General features: G+C 40.6%; 3 protein-coding genes and 1 non-coding gene across 5 annotated transcripts; 2 read left to right on the top strand and 2 right to left on the bottom strand.

The window, feature by feature from the left end:
• Positions 1 to 468: 468 nt before the first annotated feature.
• nxpe3 (neurexophilin and PC-esterase domain family, member 3) lies at positions 469 to 5595 on the bottom strand. 2 transcript variants are annotated; one of them, XM_026377307.1, is made up of 6 exons: positions 5237 to 5595; positions 4624 to 4812; positions 3675 to 4456; positions 3339 to 3409; positions 3008 to 3220; positions 469 to 2912 (listed from the first exon to the last, which is right to left on the bottom strand). In XM_026377307.1, the coding sequence occupies exons 2-6, from the start codon at positions 4714 to 4716 to the stop codon at positions 2356 to 2358; spliced, it is 1716 nt and encodes a 571-aa protein (XP_026233092.1). In that variant the 5' UTR covers positions 4717 to 4812; positions 5237 to 5595; the 3' UTR covers positions 469 to 2355. The 2 variants fall into 2 exon arrangements, with proteins under 2 accessions (XP_026233092.1, XP_026233090.1); XM_026377305.1 differs by having other exon boundaries at positions 3008 to 3223.
• An 882-nt stretch (positions 5596 to 6477) lies between these two features.
• cep97 (centrosomal protein 97) lies at positions 6478 to 11025 on the bottom strand. Its single transcript, XM_026377373.1, has 11 exons — positions 10892 to 11025; positions 10197 to 10339; positions 9948 to 10106; positions 9731 to 9832; positions 9539 to 9652; positions 9267 to 9433; positions 8998 to 9162; positions 8710 to 8888; positions 7930 to 8581; positions 7758 to 7833; positions 6478 to 7597 (listed from the first exon to the last, which is right to left on the bottom strand). Exons 1-11 carry the CDS (start codon positions 10926 to 10928, stop codon positions 7115 to 7117), a joined length of 2277 nt encoding a protein of 758 aa, XP_026233158.1. The 5' UTR covers positions 10929 to 11025; the 3' UTR covers positions 6478 to 7114.
• A 454-nt stretch (positions 11026 to 11479) lies between these two features.
• On the top strand, positions 11480 to 14305 carry rpl24 (ribosomal protein L24). Its single transcript, XM_026376463.1, has 6 exons — positions 11480 to 11575; positions 11701 to 11776; positions 12558 to 12668; positions 13687 to 13823; positions 13946 to 14006; positions 14177 to 14305. The coding sequence occupies exons 1-6, from the start codon at positions 11571 to 11573 to the stop codon at positions 14255 to 14257; spliced, it is 471 nt and encodes a 156-aa protein (XP_026232248.1). The 5' UTR covers positions 11480 to 11570; the 3' UTR covers positions 14258 to 14305.
• On the top strand, positions 13083 to 13263 carry LOC113173869. The gene has a single exon (XR_003299851.1). It is a non-coding gene; the product is annotated as a small nucleolar RNA SNORA23 (small nucleolar RNA).
• Positions 14306 to 15002: the final 697 nt, after the last annotated feature.

Raw genomic sequence — 15002 nt, forward strand, 5'->3', positions numbered from 1 at the left:
AAAACAATTTTCCAGTGTACTCATAAAGAAATGTATTGTCAGTAGTTTGGAAAAACTCTGAGCACCATCCAACATCTAAGGGATGAATTTAAATGCCAACCGTGACCAAATTAACCCTTTTGTGGTTGAATCCCTGCAGCCAGGTACTTAAACCAGGTGTGGAAGCACATTATTCATGCCCATTGGTTTAGGAACGAGACAATCTGCACGTGTTCGTCCACACATTTCTGTACATACAGTATGAAAAAAATACATTTCTACAGCCAAATAATTACCACTAAATACACAGGACACAAAATGTACGTAATTAACACCACATCAAATAATTATTTTGTAATTTTTTCCTATTTTTATTAACATTTGTAGTTTTATTATTATTCTTTGACCAGACATATTGCTCTCTTTTGAGCTGATACAGCTGTTTTAATAAACACTGACTAACGTAATTAATAATGATCCATTATCAAGGAGTTTAATAGTTTTTGTTTTATTTTTAAAACATTTAATGTCTTTTTGACAACATTATTTAGTAGGTAAATCATTGAACCTCCACTGGTATAACACAGGTAAAGGTGATGAATGGTCACACACATAGAAGAATATCACAACATGGGATGTGGCAGTGCTTAAAGATGTTCAGATTATGTCCAAAATCACATCTGCTGACAAACTGTTCTCTGTACATTTTTATGAATCCCCAAACTAAAAAAATAAAAAAAAACTAAATAAAATCCCATCTAAAAGTATGGAAACAGCAACACCTTTTTATAAAATTCTCCTTTTTTTGTACTTTTACAACAAGAAAACTCAAATAAAATGCAGTCATCTTGCTTTTGTGCGTCTTGTTTAATATCTATTGTTATATGTAGCTTTAAAATTCCCTGCAAGTCCCCTGCATTTGCAACAGAGTGTAACAGGAGCAAACACAGATTCAAGCTTGTTTGCATTTATTTATTGTTGTAATCATGTTTTTAATGCTGCTCTCTTAGTTGGAGGGTGTCATGCTATGTGTGTAACAAAGCTTATTTTTGTAGTTAATGCATTAACACTGTGTTTGAAATTTGTTATAACTGTATCATTAACTTCACTACATACATATTCTGGCCACCTGTACCTCCTGATTTACAGCTGGAACATGGCTCGGAGCAGCTTCAGTTCAAACCCAGTTCAACTGCTTGATCTAAACACATGGAATAGACTTCCAAACATAGCACATACAGTTATAATATAGAATATTTCTTTTAGCAATAGTAGAAAAGCACACATTTGACATTATCAAATACATGTCAGCAACTTTGCTCTTAAAAGTTTTGACTGCCTCAATCCATGCCAGGGACAGACAGATTTAGATACAAGGCACATTACATCTTGGTAACACACACTCGGACTAGATAACGCTCAATGAGCAGTCTTCACATGTTAAATTAATCCTAGCCAGAACTGACATTGAATATAGAACGATGAAATATTTTTGTAATAGAAATGTAACTTTATGCAAAGGTCAAGCCACAACTGAGACTTGATGTGTGAACGTATTACCTAAACCTTTAAAAGCTGAAGAGAGAATTTCATTGATTGCAAAAAGAGTCGACTATAAAAAAAAGTGCACTTGAAACTACACTCTTGTTTATGTCATCGTTAAAATGAGTTCTCGTGATCTTCATAAACTAAAATGTTTAAATATAACCTTAAAGGGGTGACAGATAACATTTCTGTGCCCTAAAGGAGATAATTTGAGATGTTAATGAAGAGAATAAACCACTAAGTTTAGAAGCAAACCCCTGATATAGGAGGACAACACCACCCCCACTGGGTGGGTGAGGAGTGGACTGTGGATTTCAGAAAGAGGCCAGCACCTCTCGCCAACATCACCCTATGTTGCTCTGCAGTGTAGTGCTTTACTTAAAGGTTAAGTTCAGATTAAATGTGCCATGGCAGTAGCTTAGGTGGTAGTGCAGTCGCCTACGAACCCCAGGGTGTTCGATTCCCAGTTCCTCCTGGCTACTTGCTGAGGTTTTGTTGGACAAGACACTGAAACCCCGTAGTGTAGTGCTGACATCCCGTCTAGTAGCTGTCCACCCACAATTTCCCCAAGGGGATCAATAAAGTATTCATTACTATTACCTAAGCAAAAAAAAAAAAAAAAAAAAAAAAAAAAAAAAAAAAAGAAGGGAGCGACATTTACCAGACACTGAAAACCTTATTTTCTGAGTGGTTTCACTTGCGGCCTTATGGAAGTTTCCAGTTTAAATTCTTTCCATTTTTTTTGGTATCTAATAATGCCTTTTCTACCTGCAGTTAGATTATTCTACTTTTTCATACTGTAACACCACTGTCACTCTTCTCCTATTGGTGTTAGATCTTTTTCTTTGCTGGGCAAATGTAAGACATAAGCATGTCGATCATGTTCTTGACGATGGCTGGGGGTGGATGGAGGGCATGTGGGAGGTGGTGTGCTAAAGTCATCTGCCAGGCATCCATCAGTAGAACGTCCATTTCCTTGAACATGGCTCTGAGCACCTTATCCAGCTGCAGTGAGAACCAGTCACTGTTGTACAGACTTACCTCTTGGTCCAAGGCTTGGAGGTTGGCTGAGCGGATCACAACAAGCGTCCCTGGAGCTCGTTCCAGGAGTCGTATGATTGCCCGCCGAATGTGACGCAGCCGCCGTATGTATGCCTCCACAGGAAAGGTGCTAAAATGGGCCCAGATGCTGAGGACCACGACAGTGTTGGGGCCCCCAGAGAGGCCGTCCAGCTCATTCGAAATGTATCGCATCTCACTGGAGAGGACGGTGGTGAATCGGATGGGTGGGCCATGACAGCGGTACTTCAAGAGAATATTATGAGTGCTGTCCACTGCCATGAAAGGTCCAACGTTTTTAGGACTGTGTAGGTTGAACTCCTTCAATTCTGCAGAGAGTGAAATAAGTGGAACTAAACAGTCAGTAGGATTTACAGAGAACAATGTTTAGTACAAATATCCAATACAAAAAGACAGCCCTCACCTGGTACAAAAGCAATGAGATACTCAAACCACTGCCTGACTGTGGAGTCTCCATACATGTTGATCACCTTGTTCTTCAGACACTGGACGATGGCAGATGACTGATTGAATTGGCGCATTGTAACTCCACTTAATGGCCTCCATGTGTCTTCGTAGTAATATCCAGAAGACGCTAGCTTGAGAGGCTCTGGTTTTATACTGCTGCTTTCTATCTCTACTTTATATTACAAAAGCAAAATATGTTACAGAACAAATTAATTAATGGAATAAACCAAAACATGCACGAACTGTGAAATGATACAGAAATAACACACATTAACCTGCAGGTATACCTTTCCTCTGAGGAAGCACATTGATTCTGTCTGGTCCTGAGGCATGTATGTGAACTTTGATGTTTACACCACTAGAAAGAAAAAAAAACAAAACCGTGTTTCAAACATGTTCAGTGTAAGATTAATGATAATCTAGTTTTGTTTCTGCCAACAAATGTCATTAAAAGACCAAAATCATAGTTTTTGTTAGTTTCTGGACAACAATTGAGGCTGATAGCACAGGACAGGATAAATTCAATAGTTGTTTTGGCCTTTTTATGAGATTTGTTTCAAGGAAGAAAAATCCACCAAACATATGTCCTATTCCAGCATCTCTTTTTCTGTAACACCACAAACCTCTGGAAGAGCAATGCTTCTTTGTTGGTGATGAGGTGTTTCAGGTAGCCTCCTTTGGCGTGGTTAATTCTGGTGTCACAGCTGAGCATCTTAGGCTTATAGCAGTACCAGGGCTCCCCTGTGTAAAGGTCTGTGTAGTTGCACAGAGGCTGCTGGTCCGGGGGCAGGCACATGTTGCACACGGTGGTCTCCGACAGGTACCCCAAGCGGAACAAGCTTTTGAAAAATACTCGATCAGGACGTTCTTCCCTTAGTCGCTGCAGCACAGCAACAGCCTCACTGGAGTGCACTAATGTAATCTCAACCTGTGCAGATCCCACCCAGAGGAGTGGGAACAGTGCAGAATAAAATCCATTTTTGTGGTCCAGTACTTCCCCTGCTACTCCTGCGCCAAGCTCTGGAGAGTGCAATCTACCCACAAGGAAATCCCCACCGTAGCGCTTGGGACGCCCCTGGAAGTCGTGCATTTGGACAAGGACCTCCAGCTGGTCACCCACATGCCACTCCCTTCCTTTTTTAGTGGGAAGGATGGCAAACAGGCTGTGGACAGGGTCACTCGTGAACCGCAGGGCGGTTGGTGTAGAGGGTGGAGAAGGCCCAGGCCAGGCGATGGAGTCCAACAGATATCGCTCTTCCAGTTCATCTTCAGGAGAGGGTTTCTGGCCCAGATGAGCACAAAAAGTGCGGTTGTGATAAAAAGTAGGAAGATTCACTGGGATGAAGGATGATTGGATCCTGCTTTGGAGCTGGTAGAGGGATGTAATTGTGTGGCAGTTCCAGCTCTAAAAACAAAAGAGGCAGGTTCACTAACAGAAGCACACCAAGAAAACAACAGTCAAGAGGTGATGGAGCAGAAGTGAGTGGCGTAGTGCAACAAAAAAATTAACCAAATGCATAAAGATTCAGAAAGTCCGAAGAAAACACACATGGAAACCTATTTGCTTCTTACCTCTACAGTGTGGATGTTTCGCAGGACAAAGATGAGTCCAGACAGAGCTAAAAGGAGGAAGATGAGAGCATACTTGGGCAGACTTCGACACATGGTGACCTCCTTCTGAGTCCCATGATCAGGCCCTGTTTTACATTACTGTCACCACAGTAATGGCAGCATTTTGTCTGCAGAGTGTTGAACTGAACACTGTGAAATACAGAAAAGCAGAAAACTGATTTGAATGTGATTTGTAATACTGGGTATCTGATTTGTTATAAATATAAAATGTTAGATAGATAAAGGCCTTTGAATGAGTTGATGTCAGTGAATAGCTCCACACCTTTCCCAGCAGCTAACGACAAACGTTGAGTAAATGATATAAAGTGGTTACATATGATTGGAAAGCTATAATATTAATTATACATAGTAAAATATACATTAAACGATTTATATTAGCGTGAAAATGACACAAACAGTGGTCGCATTTGGACACATTGACGTTTACTTCAGTGTCACCGACGCTGCAGCTAAAAGACTATTTATCCACATTAATGTACATCCGGTCACGATTAACTTCCACATTTCAATGTTTGGAAACCAGCAGAGGTGAGAGCGGCTCAGACGGTCGTACCTCTCCGTTTTAAGGTGCCATGTCCCCCGGTTCACATCTCCAGGCTCATCTCCATCTTACGACGTCGGTAACGGTCGGATCTCTTCCGACGTCAACGGCTGCACGAAGCTGAAGCCGAGCCCGACGGCACGGAGGGATAATGATGGTAAATAAACAAATGGCGGTTCGTGTACATGTCTGTTATTATTGGTACAGAGTGACTTCCGATAGCTAACGTTGTTTTAGTTTTAGTCGTGAAACGCTCTCGTACTGTTACGACGGAAGATTAGCAAGAAGCGTCACCGGGCGGGGGCTCGGACCGACGGCGGACGGTGCAGAGGCAGAAGAGGGGGCGAAGCCTCGTGTTTACAGCTCCGAGGATGGAGGTTTGTTAAGTGGACACAAATTTAACGTAGCGTCCTCTGGTGGATGTAAATGTAAAGGTACGGTTCTTCAAATAGGGTGAACTAAAAAAATACTTTATTCTATGGCATCATGTAACGTATACAGTGGTGATATGTGGCCTTCACAGTGGTTAATAAATACTGTATCAGTGCCTCAAAGGTCGTCTATTTATAAGCCATTAATTAGAACAACTTCTGGGTTGCCAGGTTGAGGAAAATCCTCCTGCAGCACATTTAAGGTGTCATTCATTACAGACACCTCTGCTATGGACTGACCAAATGATTTATCCATTAATAATAACTATAAAGCCTTTATAAAAGTATCAGAAAGTGCTATGACACCATGCTCATATGTATTTATGACAAGCCCTTCATCCTGTTATTACTTTCTCTACTTAACTGGCAGCAACCCATACATTTTAATTTAGATAGATTAGAAAGATAAATAGAGAACAAATTCTTTAAGTTATTCTTAAAAATACAATAGGTCTCCTAAAAAGGTTCCTTTAATAGAAATCTGTGCCTGTGCTAAAACAATATGTATTTCTTTTAGGAAATTAAACTTCTTTACATGTTGTAAGATAAAAAGCACAGGTGTAGGCAATAATTTAAATGGTGCATGACTTCCTGATGAAGCATGATCTCCTACATACTATAAACTGTAAGAAAGTGTGTCCACTGCTTATTGGCCTGATTAGGACATAACTTCTTCTAATGAAAACATTTTATTTTGGTGTTGTATACATTAACGACTCATAGTGGGATATTATCATATTGCTTGATTATTATCATAGTGTTACAGACCAATTTTCTGCAATATTTCAACATAATATAAAGCCAAATAAAAATATTTGGAAATTATATTAGATATTTATTTACATTTTTCTTAAGACAAAGATGCTACAACATTTTATGTTGATCATCGGGTATTGTGATCCAAGTTTGATAGAAACAGGTCAGCCATTAACACTATGTGTCACTATATAGGATGTTTGTTGTTGCTCAGGTTAGATACATCTGTGGTTCCAGGTGCACTACATTTAACACATCTATTGCTACTCTGTTTTTTGCAATTCATCAATAATGTAGTGGTTCAGAAGAAAGAGAATATGTCTGGTCGGTAGGTAAATCAACCTAATCACTGTATGTGATTATAAATCTGCTTTCAAGTCACTAATATCTGCTGAAGCTACATCACACTCATTGTCTTCACACAAGGTTGCCAGTATTCATTAAATAAGAAGTAATAAGTAGTGAAGTATAAAAAAACTTAAGTTACATTCACAATTACATTCATATTAGTTTTCAAGCCTTTCCTGGGTTAATGTCCATAATCAAAATGAGCACAGTTTTCAGGCATGCCCAAAGGTCCATAAGGCAGCAATGTATCTCAAGTCTATAACCCATTGCTGCACAGTGCCAAATTATAAACAATAGTTCTGTACAGATTAGACTCTCAGACAGGGCCAAGAGTGGTTACCCCTGTTCTTTGCATTTATAATTGGTTGTCTGTTGCTTTCTGCAGAGGGGAGCTGACTTGTGCTGTTTTACTGGGTGAGACTGCTGGTGAGGGTGGCTGTGGTGTTTCTGTTCTATCGCTGATCACCTCCTCAGCCTCCTCCTCCCTCTGCTGCACAGAAGAGAGGTACTTCTCCAGCAGGCTGCACTCTGCGCTGTCCACATCATTGCTACCACCAGCAAAGCAGCTGCGAACTGGGCTCAGTGCACGCACCGTCTTCAGAGAGTCTGCAGTCCCACTGCTCATGAAGCTGTCTTCCTGTGCTGCTTGCCGATCAGTTGATTGGAAGCCAGAGTCTGGAAAGGACACGTCTATGCTGGGTGGGTTTGATGTTCTGGATGCAACAGTCAGGGCAGCCTTACACAGTTCAGGAGAAGGGGTTTGAGCCACAGTGACAGCCTGAGTTATGTGAGCGAGCTGCTGCTCCACAGACTGCTTCCACTGCTGCATAGACTGGAGCTACGTGGAAACCAGAGGAAATTTTTTAACTAATGAATAATGTGAATAGTGAATGATGTGAGTCATACAACAAATCTGAAAGCAGTGGAGTTTAAGAAGTATCTCATCATGAATAATGAATAAGGTGCAGTGTGTGATAATGACAACTTCAAACACTAACCTCTTTCCACAGAAACTTCACAGCTTCCTCCTGAACTAGCCTTTGTAACTTCTCTTCCTCATACAGCTTTTGCACACTGCAAACACAGGTAAAAGTACAACCAGTCATGACAACAAGCAAAAATGCTTTATTACTGTCACAGTAAAGTAGGTTCTTATATATTGTTGGTTACCTGTCCAGCTTGTCAGACAGGAACAGGATGTGTTCTTGCATCCTGCGGAGGCGGATTTCACTGCGCACTTCTCTGACCATGGGGTGAAAACACCGAGTGTACTGTCCCCTCCACCAAGATTGTATTTTAACTGCTGCCCTGTCTGCTTCCATCAAACTTGACTTGGGGGTACAGATACCAGCTTCTTCCTGTCCGGGGGTTTCTGTGATCTCTCCTTTACCAAAGTCAGAGGATGTTTCCAGATTATTCTGTGGTGTGCCAACTCTGGCCCCCTGTGATCCCACTGTTGTGGCTGCTGCAAAAACGTCTTGTTCAAGATTCTTCTTCTCTGGCTTATCCAACAGGGGCGAATGAGGTATCTTGTTTGTGTTGTGCTTTTTGGATTGCGTTGGGTGACTTGGAGCCAGGGAATCAGGTTCAAATGTTTCTGTCTCATCCTCGCTGTCAGAATGGGTCGTTTGTGGCTCCAGATCAGATGTGAAGGGAAGAAAAGTGGACTCTGAAGAAAGCATGCTGCCATTAAGCTTGTCCTCATCTGTCTGGACATCCTCTAAATAGATGTGCTCATCTTCGAGCCTTGGACTGCGAACTATTGGCAACGATGGATGGGAAGAATCACAGCTCACCCAAGTGTTGAACTGCACAACTGGTTCTGTATCAAAGAAAGACGTAAAACCAAATTATAATCAAAGCCCTGCATAAAAATACTGGTTAGACAACATGTTAACAGTAAATTAACATACGAATACTCTGCACAGCGTTCAGCTGAAGTTCTCCTACCTGTTTCCTGGACTGATGGAACATTAGCTGGTGCAGATGCTGCATTTTTTCTCACTTCTCTGGCTTCCCCCAGTGGGACTGCATGTGGGGGATTGTGCATCTCTACATCCAGTTGAGTTGGACGAGGAGGGCTGGGACAGCCTCCCTGCGACTCTTCCAACAGCTGCTTCTGGTGAAGCCTGAGAATAAAAACGTTAGTACAAATAAGAGGTCACTCAAGTAATTATTCTCCATTAACTGATATGTACCGTTTGCTAAAAGGCTCTCTGTGTGAGATCAGAGTCATACCTCTGCTTACTGAGTATCTTCTCAAGTTTGGCATCTTCTGCTGTCTCCAAGGCCGGGGAAGAGGTCAGAGGACAAACTGTGGCAAGGTACTGAACCAGCTGTACATGCTGACCTGGTCGATATGAACGTCCTTTGCCTTGACTATACAACCATTCTGCTTTGAGCCTGTAATTGTGACAATTCCACAAAGAAAATAACAGATTCATAAAGGTGTATATTATTAATGTTTTAACTTTAAGCAACTTGCAACAATATAAAAATCTACGCACGCTTCTTTTTGTGACACTACATAACCATCCAAGACCTTTAGGTTCAGACACCAACTCATGATGTATGGCCGATAATCAAATCCTGGCAATGAGGGGGTTGCCATAACACAAGGGTTGCTCATAATAGACAGTTGCTCTAGTTCATGGAGAGGCGCCAGGTATGACACCTATAGAGTGATTAGAAATAGATGTTGCAGTTAATAAGTTAGTAAATACATGAAATCAGGAACTGAAAATAAGGCTCTGTTTCTACTAAGAGCAAAGATACTTACTTCATTTAGATCTCTTATCTCATTTTCTGCCAGGGAAAGAATGGATAAATGGGCAGGGAGGTGAGCAGGAACAGTACGAAGAGTTGTAATGCTGTTTCCATGAAGTAAAAGTGTCTGAAAAGATGACATAAAATCAATCAAAGATGCAAAACCATTTTTGTTTCAGTCTACTTTGACCTTAGATGCACTCACCTTTAATGCCACCAGTTTAGTAAGATCCCCAATAGTAGATATGTTATTGTCAGACAGATCCAGGTGTTGAAGGGACACACAGTTGTTAAGTTGCTCAATGACCTGCATTAAAGAGTGTACAGTCAGTTAAACATTTATCATACTAACACTGCATTTATGCACTGACATTTTTGTAAAGTTAAGTGATGAAAAAACTCAAAATATTGCTTCTCCTCACCTTAATATTGTTCCCAGACAGATTGAGCCATTTGAGGTGAGGCAGATCTCTCAGTCCCTCAATGTAGCCAATACTGTTATTGGGAAGATTGAGAACCCTCAACTCTGTGAGCCGAGACACACCCATCATTCTCACCAGACGGTTACTGGCTACAGATAGCTGAAGAGGAATAGACAATGATCTATCAAAAGAAATTGAACAGGGATTGACAACTAAGCAAAAACACTCTACATTTCTAAAGGTAACTACCTGCTGAAGGCGAGGGCTCCTTTCCAGATGGTCCAGTTTCATTATGTGGTTTCGGTCCAGAATGAGAGTGTGAGTGTCTTCAGAGCAGACGAAACTGGGATCCAGCTTTTGAACACCCTGGGCTGAAAGATCCAGCACAGGCCCTTGTGGGGTAAAGAGAATAGAGATTCAGCAGTTGGGAGAAATACAGTTGTGTGCATGTCCATAGCTAGAGAGCACAAATGCTTTTACAGCAGCTATACGGGAACTAACAGGATATCTGGGACAATACTGCACCGATTTTGTTTTAAAATGGCTTTTGCAAGTCCAGAACTTTGATTAAGTGCAATACTAAATTGCAGAGAAAGAGTAGTAGAGAGGAGACAGAATTACTTCTTCACAGTAGAAAGTCACAGCAGGGTAATGACATTACTCACAGTTTTTAGTAGCTTTTTGCATTGTTAAAGTAGGAAGGAAAATAATCAACTGTCCTAATCAACTCTGTACTTTACTGCTATGAAATCCTTGATATATACAAAGCCTTTGCTTCAGGATCATTTGTAAGTGATACACCAGATGACTGCAACCCTGAACACAGATAACGGCAGAGCTCGGATATTAGCTAGTGTTAGCTAGATTAGTAAAAACATTATCACAGTTAAACAAACGCAAATCTTTTATATACGTTTGACCTAAATGTCTAGTGGCTCACTTACCAGCTGTTGTATCAAACTGTAAATCCGATACACCCATCCTGTCACCTCCGACAAGACCTAATGTTAGCTTACAACTCTAACAACAGTTAGCCACTGACCAGGGAGAAGAAGCGTCGCTCGCTTGTCAAGAGACGCAGACAAAGGGTTTATGGGAAATGGAGTTCACACAGAGTGCCTTTTTCGTAACAGAAAGGCCACCATGTGAACCGAAAGAACTACAACTTCTGTTGTTTCCTACAGCGCGCTTATATCACTAAAAACCGCCAGGCAGGTTAAAGTTGTAATGGGAAAGGGGATAGTTAACAACGTTAACGATAAATTGACCAAGAAGTAATGTCAGCAATTGTATTTTGTTTTATGCGCTTTGACTGAACATTTTTTATTGCATTAAGAAGTTAGATGTTACTGTTTTGCTGCTATAACGCTACGTTTGCTAGGCAACCGTCAGATTGTGACGTCAACATTTGTGACAACAGAGCAAAGTATTACTTTCAATGAAATATTCTCAAAATAGCAAAAATTCATTATGTTTATATGTTACTCATACATCACCAAAAAAACTTTGACTAAATAAAAATATTCTACGTTCATTTGCTCGTAAAGATCGTCTTGAAGTCTTCTTCTTTGGTTTCCGCTTCCGTCATCTTTCTTTCCGGTTTTGTGCCCTCTCGTAGCCATCATGAAGTGAGTCTACGGAATACAATCAAATGTCATCTTAACACTATAACAAACATTTAAATGATGTTATGTTAATATAGGTACATGTACATCATCTTCTTTAAGTGATGCTTTGTATTTGTCGTTTTCAGGGTCGAGTTGTGCAGTTTCAGTGGGTATAAAATATACCCCGGTCATGGCCGCCGATACGCCAGGATAGACGGGAAGGTAACCACCAAGTCCGACTCCAGTTTACGCTCGTTTCGTCTGTTTATACGTTGTGAAGTTCATAACAACTGTCCAATTAATTAATATATTTGTCACGGTAGAAATTCTCTGGAATAGGTAGGCCTAGCATGCCCCATTAAATGTTATGTAACCTGCTAAAGCTAGCTGCCGGTGTAAACTGCCATCAGCTACTATGTACCATTAGCATGGTAGCTTTAACATGAGCTATCTGTGTTGTTTTTATACAGCCTGTTTTCTCTTAAACCTACTGCTGAACATGGCATTGACTAAGTCAAATGTCTCTGTGTGTTGACAATAATTAGCTTGATATTCACTTAAAACATTCACCTTAAATAGTGGCTCATTTTCAATAGTATGTTCAGGGTCTTAAAAGACTTTATTGTGCACCAAGTTCAGGAAAATTAAACAATAATTCAGGATGTAGGCAGGTAGCTAGGCTTAAAATATGTGTTCTTACCAGCTCTGTGTCTGTCTTTAAGTCTTAAGTACTAGCTATAATTTTCCATGCACGATTTTACATGTTCTGTACTGTTAATTCTCTAGAAAAGGCATTTTGAAGATCTGACTTTTGGCTCTCTGAAGTTACAACAGCCCTCTGACTTTAGCATTTGACATATCAGAATATGATTGATGAATTAATGCAGTCTTAATTTTATGAACCACACAGGAATCTAATAAGACATGGGATGTGCACCACTTCCTAATATCTGTTATTTCCATTTTTGGACTTTAAGTAATTTAAGTGTTCTGTTTCTATTAGGTGTTCCAGTTTTTGAACGCCAAGTGTGAGTCTGCTTTCCTGGCCAAGAGGAACCCCAGACAGATCAACTGGACTGTGCTGTACAGACGCAAGCACAAGAAGGGCCAGTCTGTAAGTATCTTTACGGGTGCATGTGTTTTTGCTTTGAAGGTGGCATATATGAGAATATTAGGATTTGGTTGGTCAATATGCTGCTGGTGGGGTGGGGGGTTCTAGCTTGGTGCTGATAAAGAACTGCAGAAAAAGATGCATCAAGATAATTTAAAGGCCTGCAGTCAACAGTGAAGATAATCTAGAAAATATTATGGAAAGATGACATGTACGTTTGTTTCTTGTTCTAATCTGTGAATGGTTACAGTCTTATGCCACACAAAGGTGATATTTTGCCTGCTGGTTTCTTGTCTCTACAGTTAATATATATAGTCTTATAGTGAAAGTAGTTGCTTGGTGGTGAATAATCAGCAAAACTGCAAATTGTCTATTATTGTGGGTAATACATAGGATTTCCCACTTAGTTTGGCTGTGGGTGGATGGTGTGCACGGTGTTCGTCTGTGTTATGTGTTGCTGCCAGGCTGTGTTTTGCAGTTTGGGCAGCAGCGCTCACTCCACACTTGCAGCCACAGAATAACTGGAGATCATAGTACTGGCCCTTGACGTCTTCACCGACATCTCACCATTGGCCAGCCTCCATAGTCTCCCACATGTTACACTGCTTGTATATTATGTGCACTTTTATTTTACAAGTGTAATGGAATTATCATTAATCATTTCAGTTATACTTCCGATTTAGTTTCAGAATGCTAGTGTTATTGGAAAGCAAACTAAAAGTAGAATATGTGAAATTAAACACTAATGTAATATCTCCTCAACAATTAAATAGTGAGGTATTAAAGATAATGGACCAAAATGTGCTACTATGTGTCACACTTAATTACACATTTGACTGATTCATAAACACACCTAGTGCACAGCTTATTTGAAAAAGACATTTGCGACATAAACACAACTTGCTGAATCTGTAGGATGCTATTGATCCGTCTGTTATCATCCTTCGTATCTGTCTGTAAAGCCTGTTTATTTTTGGGCTGCAAATAAAACCTAACATCTCTTCATTGTATGTTTTAACAGGAAGAGGTGACTAAGAAGCGTACCCGCCGCGCAGTCAAGTTCCAGAGGGCCATCACTGGGGCCTCCCTGGCTGAGATCATGGCCAAGAGGAACCAGAAGCCTGAGGTCCGCAAGGCCCAGAGGGAACAGGCCATCAGGTAAGATGCATTCCTGTACTCCTAAATTGCTTCAAGTACCGCACTCTTTTTTCCTAGGTCATCACTGTAGAAGATGATGGCACAAAGATTAGTTTGGCTGATAGTTTTCATTCTTCTCTCAGAGCTGCCAAGGAGGCCAAGAAGGCAAAGCAGGCAGCCAAGAAACCTGCAGCCCCTGCAAAGGTAAGCTGAAGCTGTTTGACTTTATAAATCTAAAATCTGCTCTTCAACTTAATTTGACATATTTCCATCATTAAATGTCTCTTCATAAGTGTGAGCTGCCTTTTCCTCAGTGTTTACATGTTTAATAGGTATTAAGATAAGTGAATACTGTATTATGTCTCCCTCTGTAGGCCGCAGCCAAGACTGCACAGAAGCCCAAGATCGCCAAGCCCATGAAGGTCAGCGCACCCCGTGTTGGTGGAAAACGCTAAACCTGACATAGTCTATGGTTGTGAATAAAATTTTGTGGTTAACTATCATGTGTGTGTGAGATCTGTACTTCAGAGGTCAGAGCGTTGGTATGTTTTGATATTTGTGGTTTATTTAGCTTCAGGATTAAACTGGTTTCAACAGGTTCAGTAGAGAGCAGAGTCATGGATCTGTGGATGGCAGAAGCTGGGATTTGTAGCACTGTAGTGTTGGGTGTAGTTCCAGCTTGTTTTGTTTCTTCAGTTCCCTCTAAAAGGCTGAACGCGCCTTAAATTCTGAAACTGTAAAAGGACCTTTTGCCTGTTTATTGAACATCTATGTAACTTATTAACATCAGGCACCACCACCTGAAGCAGACGCTGCTGCCGACTTAGGGCGCGAATCATAGTTCAGTAGTGCATCTTATTAAAAATGGCTGAGCCTGCAGATATTTCATGTATTTTAACCAATTTCTTTTCATTTCTTGTTGCTGCCCTAAATTCCACAGGTGATAACATGTTCATGACATCATGTTTAACCACAGCAACTGCAATTAAAACAGAGCTGTTCAAAGGCTCCTGCATTAACAGTTTACCAGTTTGTCATTACCATCCAATGACAGTTTTAACAACAGACCTCATTTATCTTTTAGGGCAAAAGCTCATGATTTTCATCATTAATCTGATTGAATTGAATTATTTAGAGATGGTTAAAAATCTATCAAATGCTGGTTTGTACAAAACCACAGGATAAAAAGATTTTGTCATC

This window comes from Anabas testudineus, chromosome 21, assembly GCF_900324465.2.
Source record: "Anabas testudineus chromosome 21, fAnaTes1.2, whole genome shotgun sequence".
NCBI classification, from domain to species: Eukaryota; Metazoa; Chordata; class Actinopteri; order Anabantiformes; family Anabantidae; genus Anabas; species Anabas testudineus.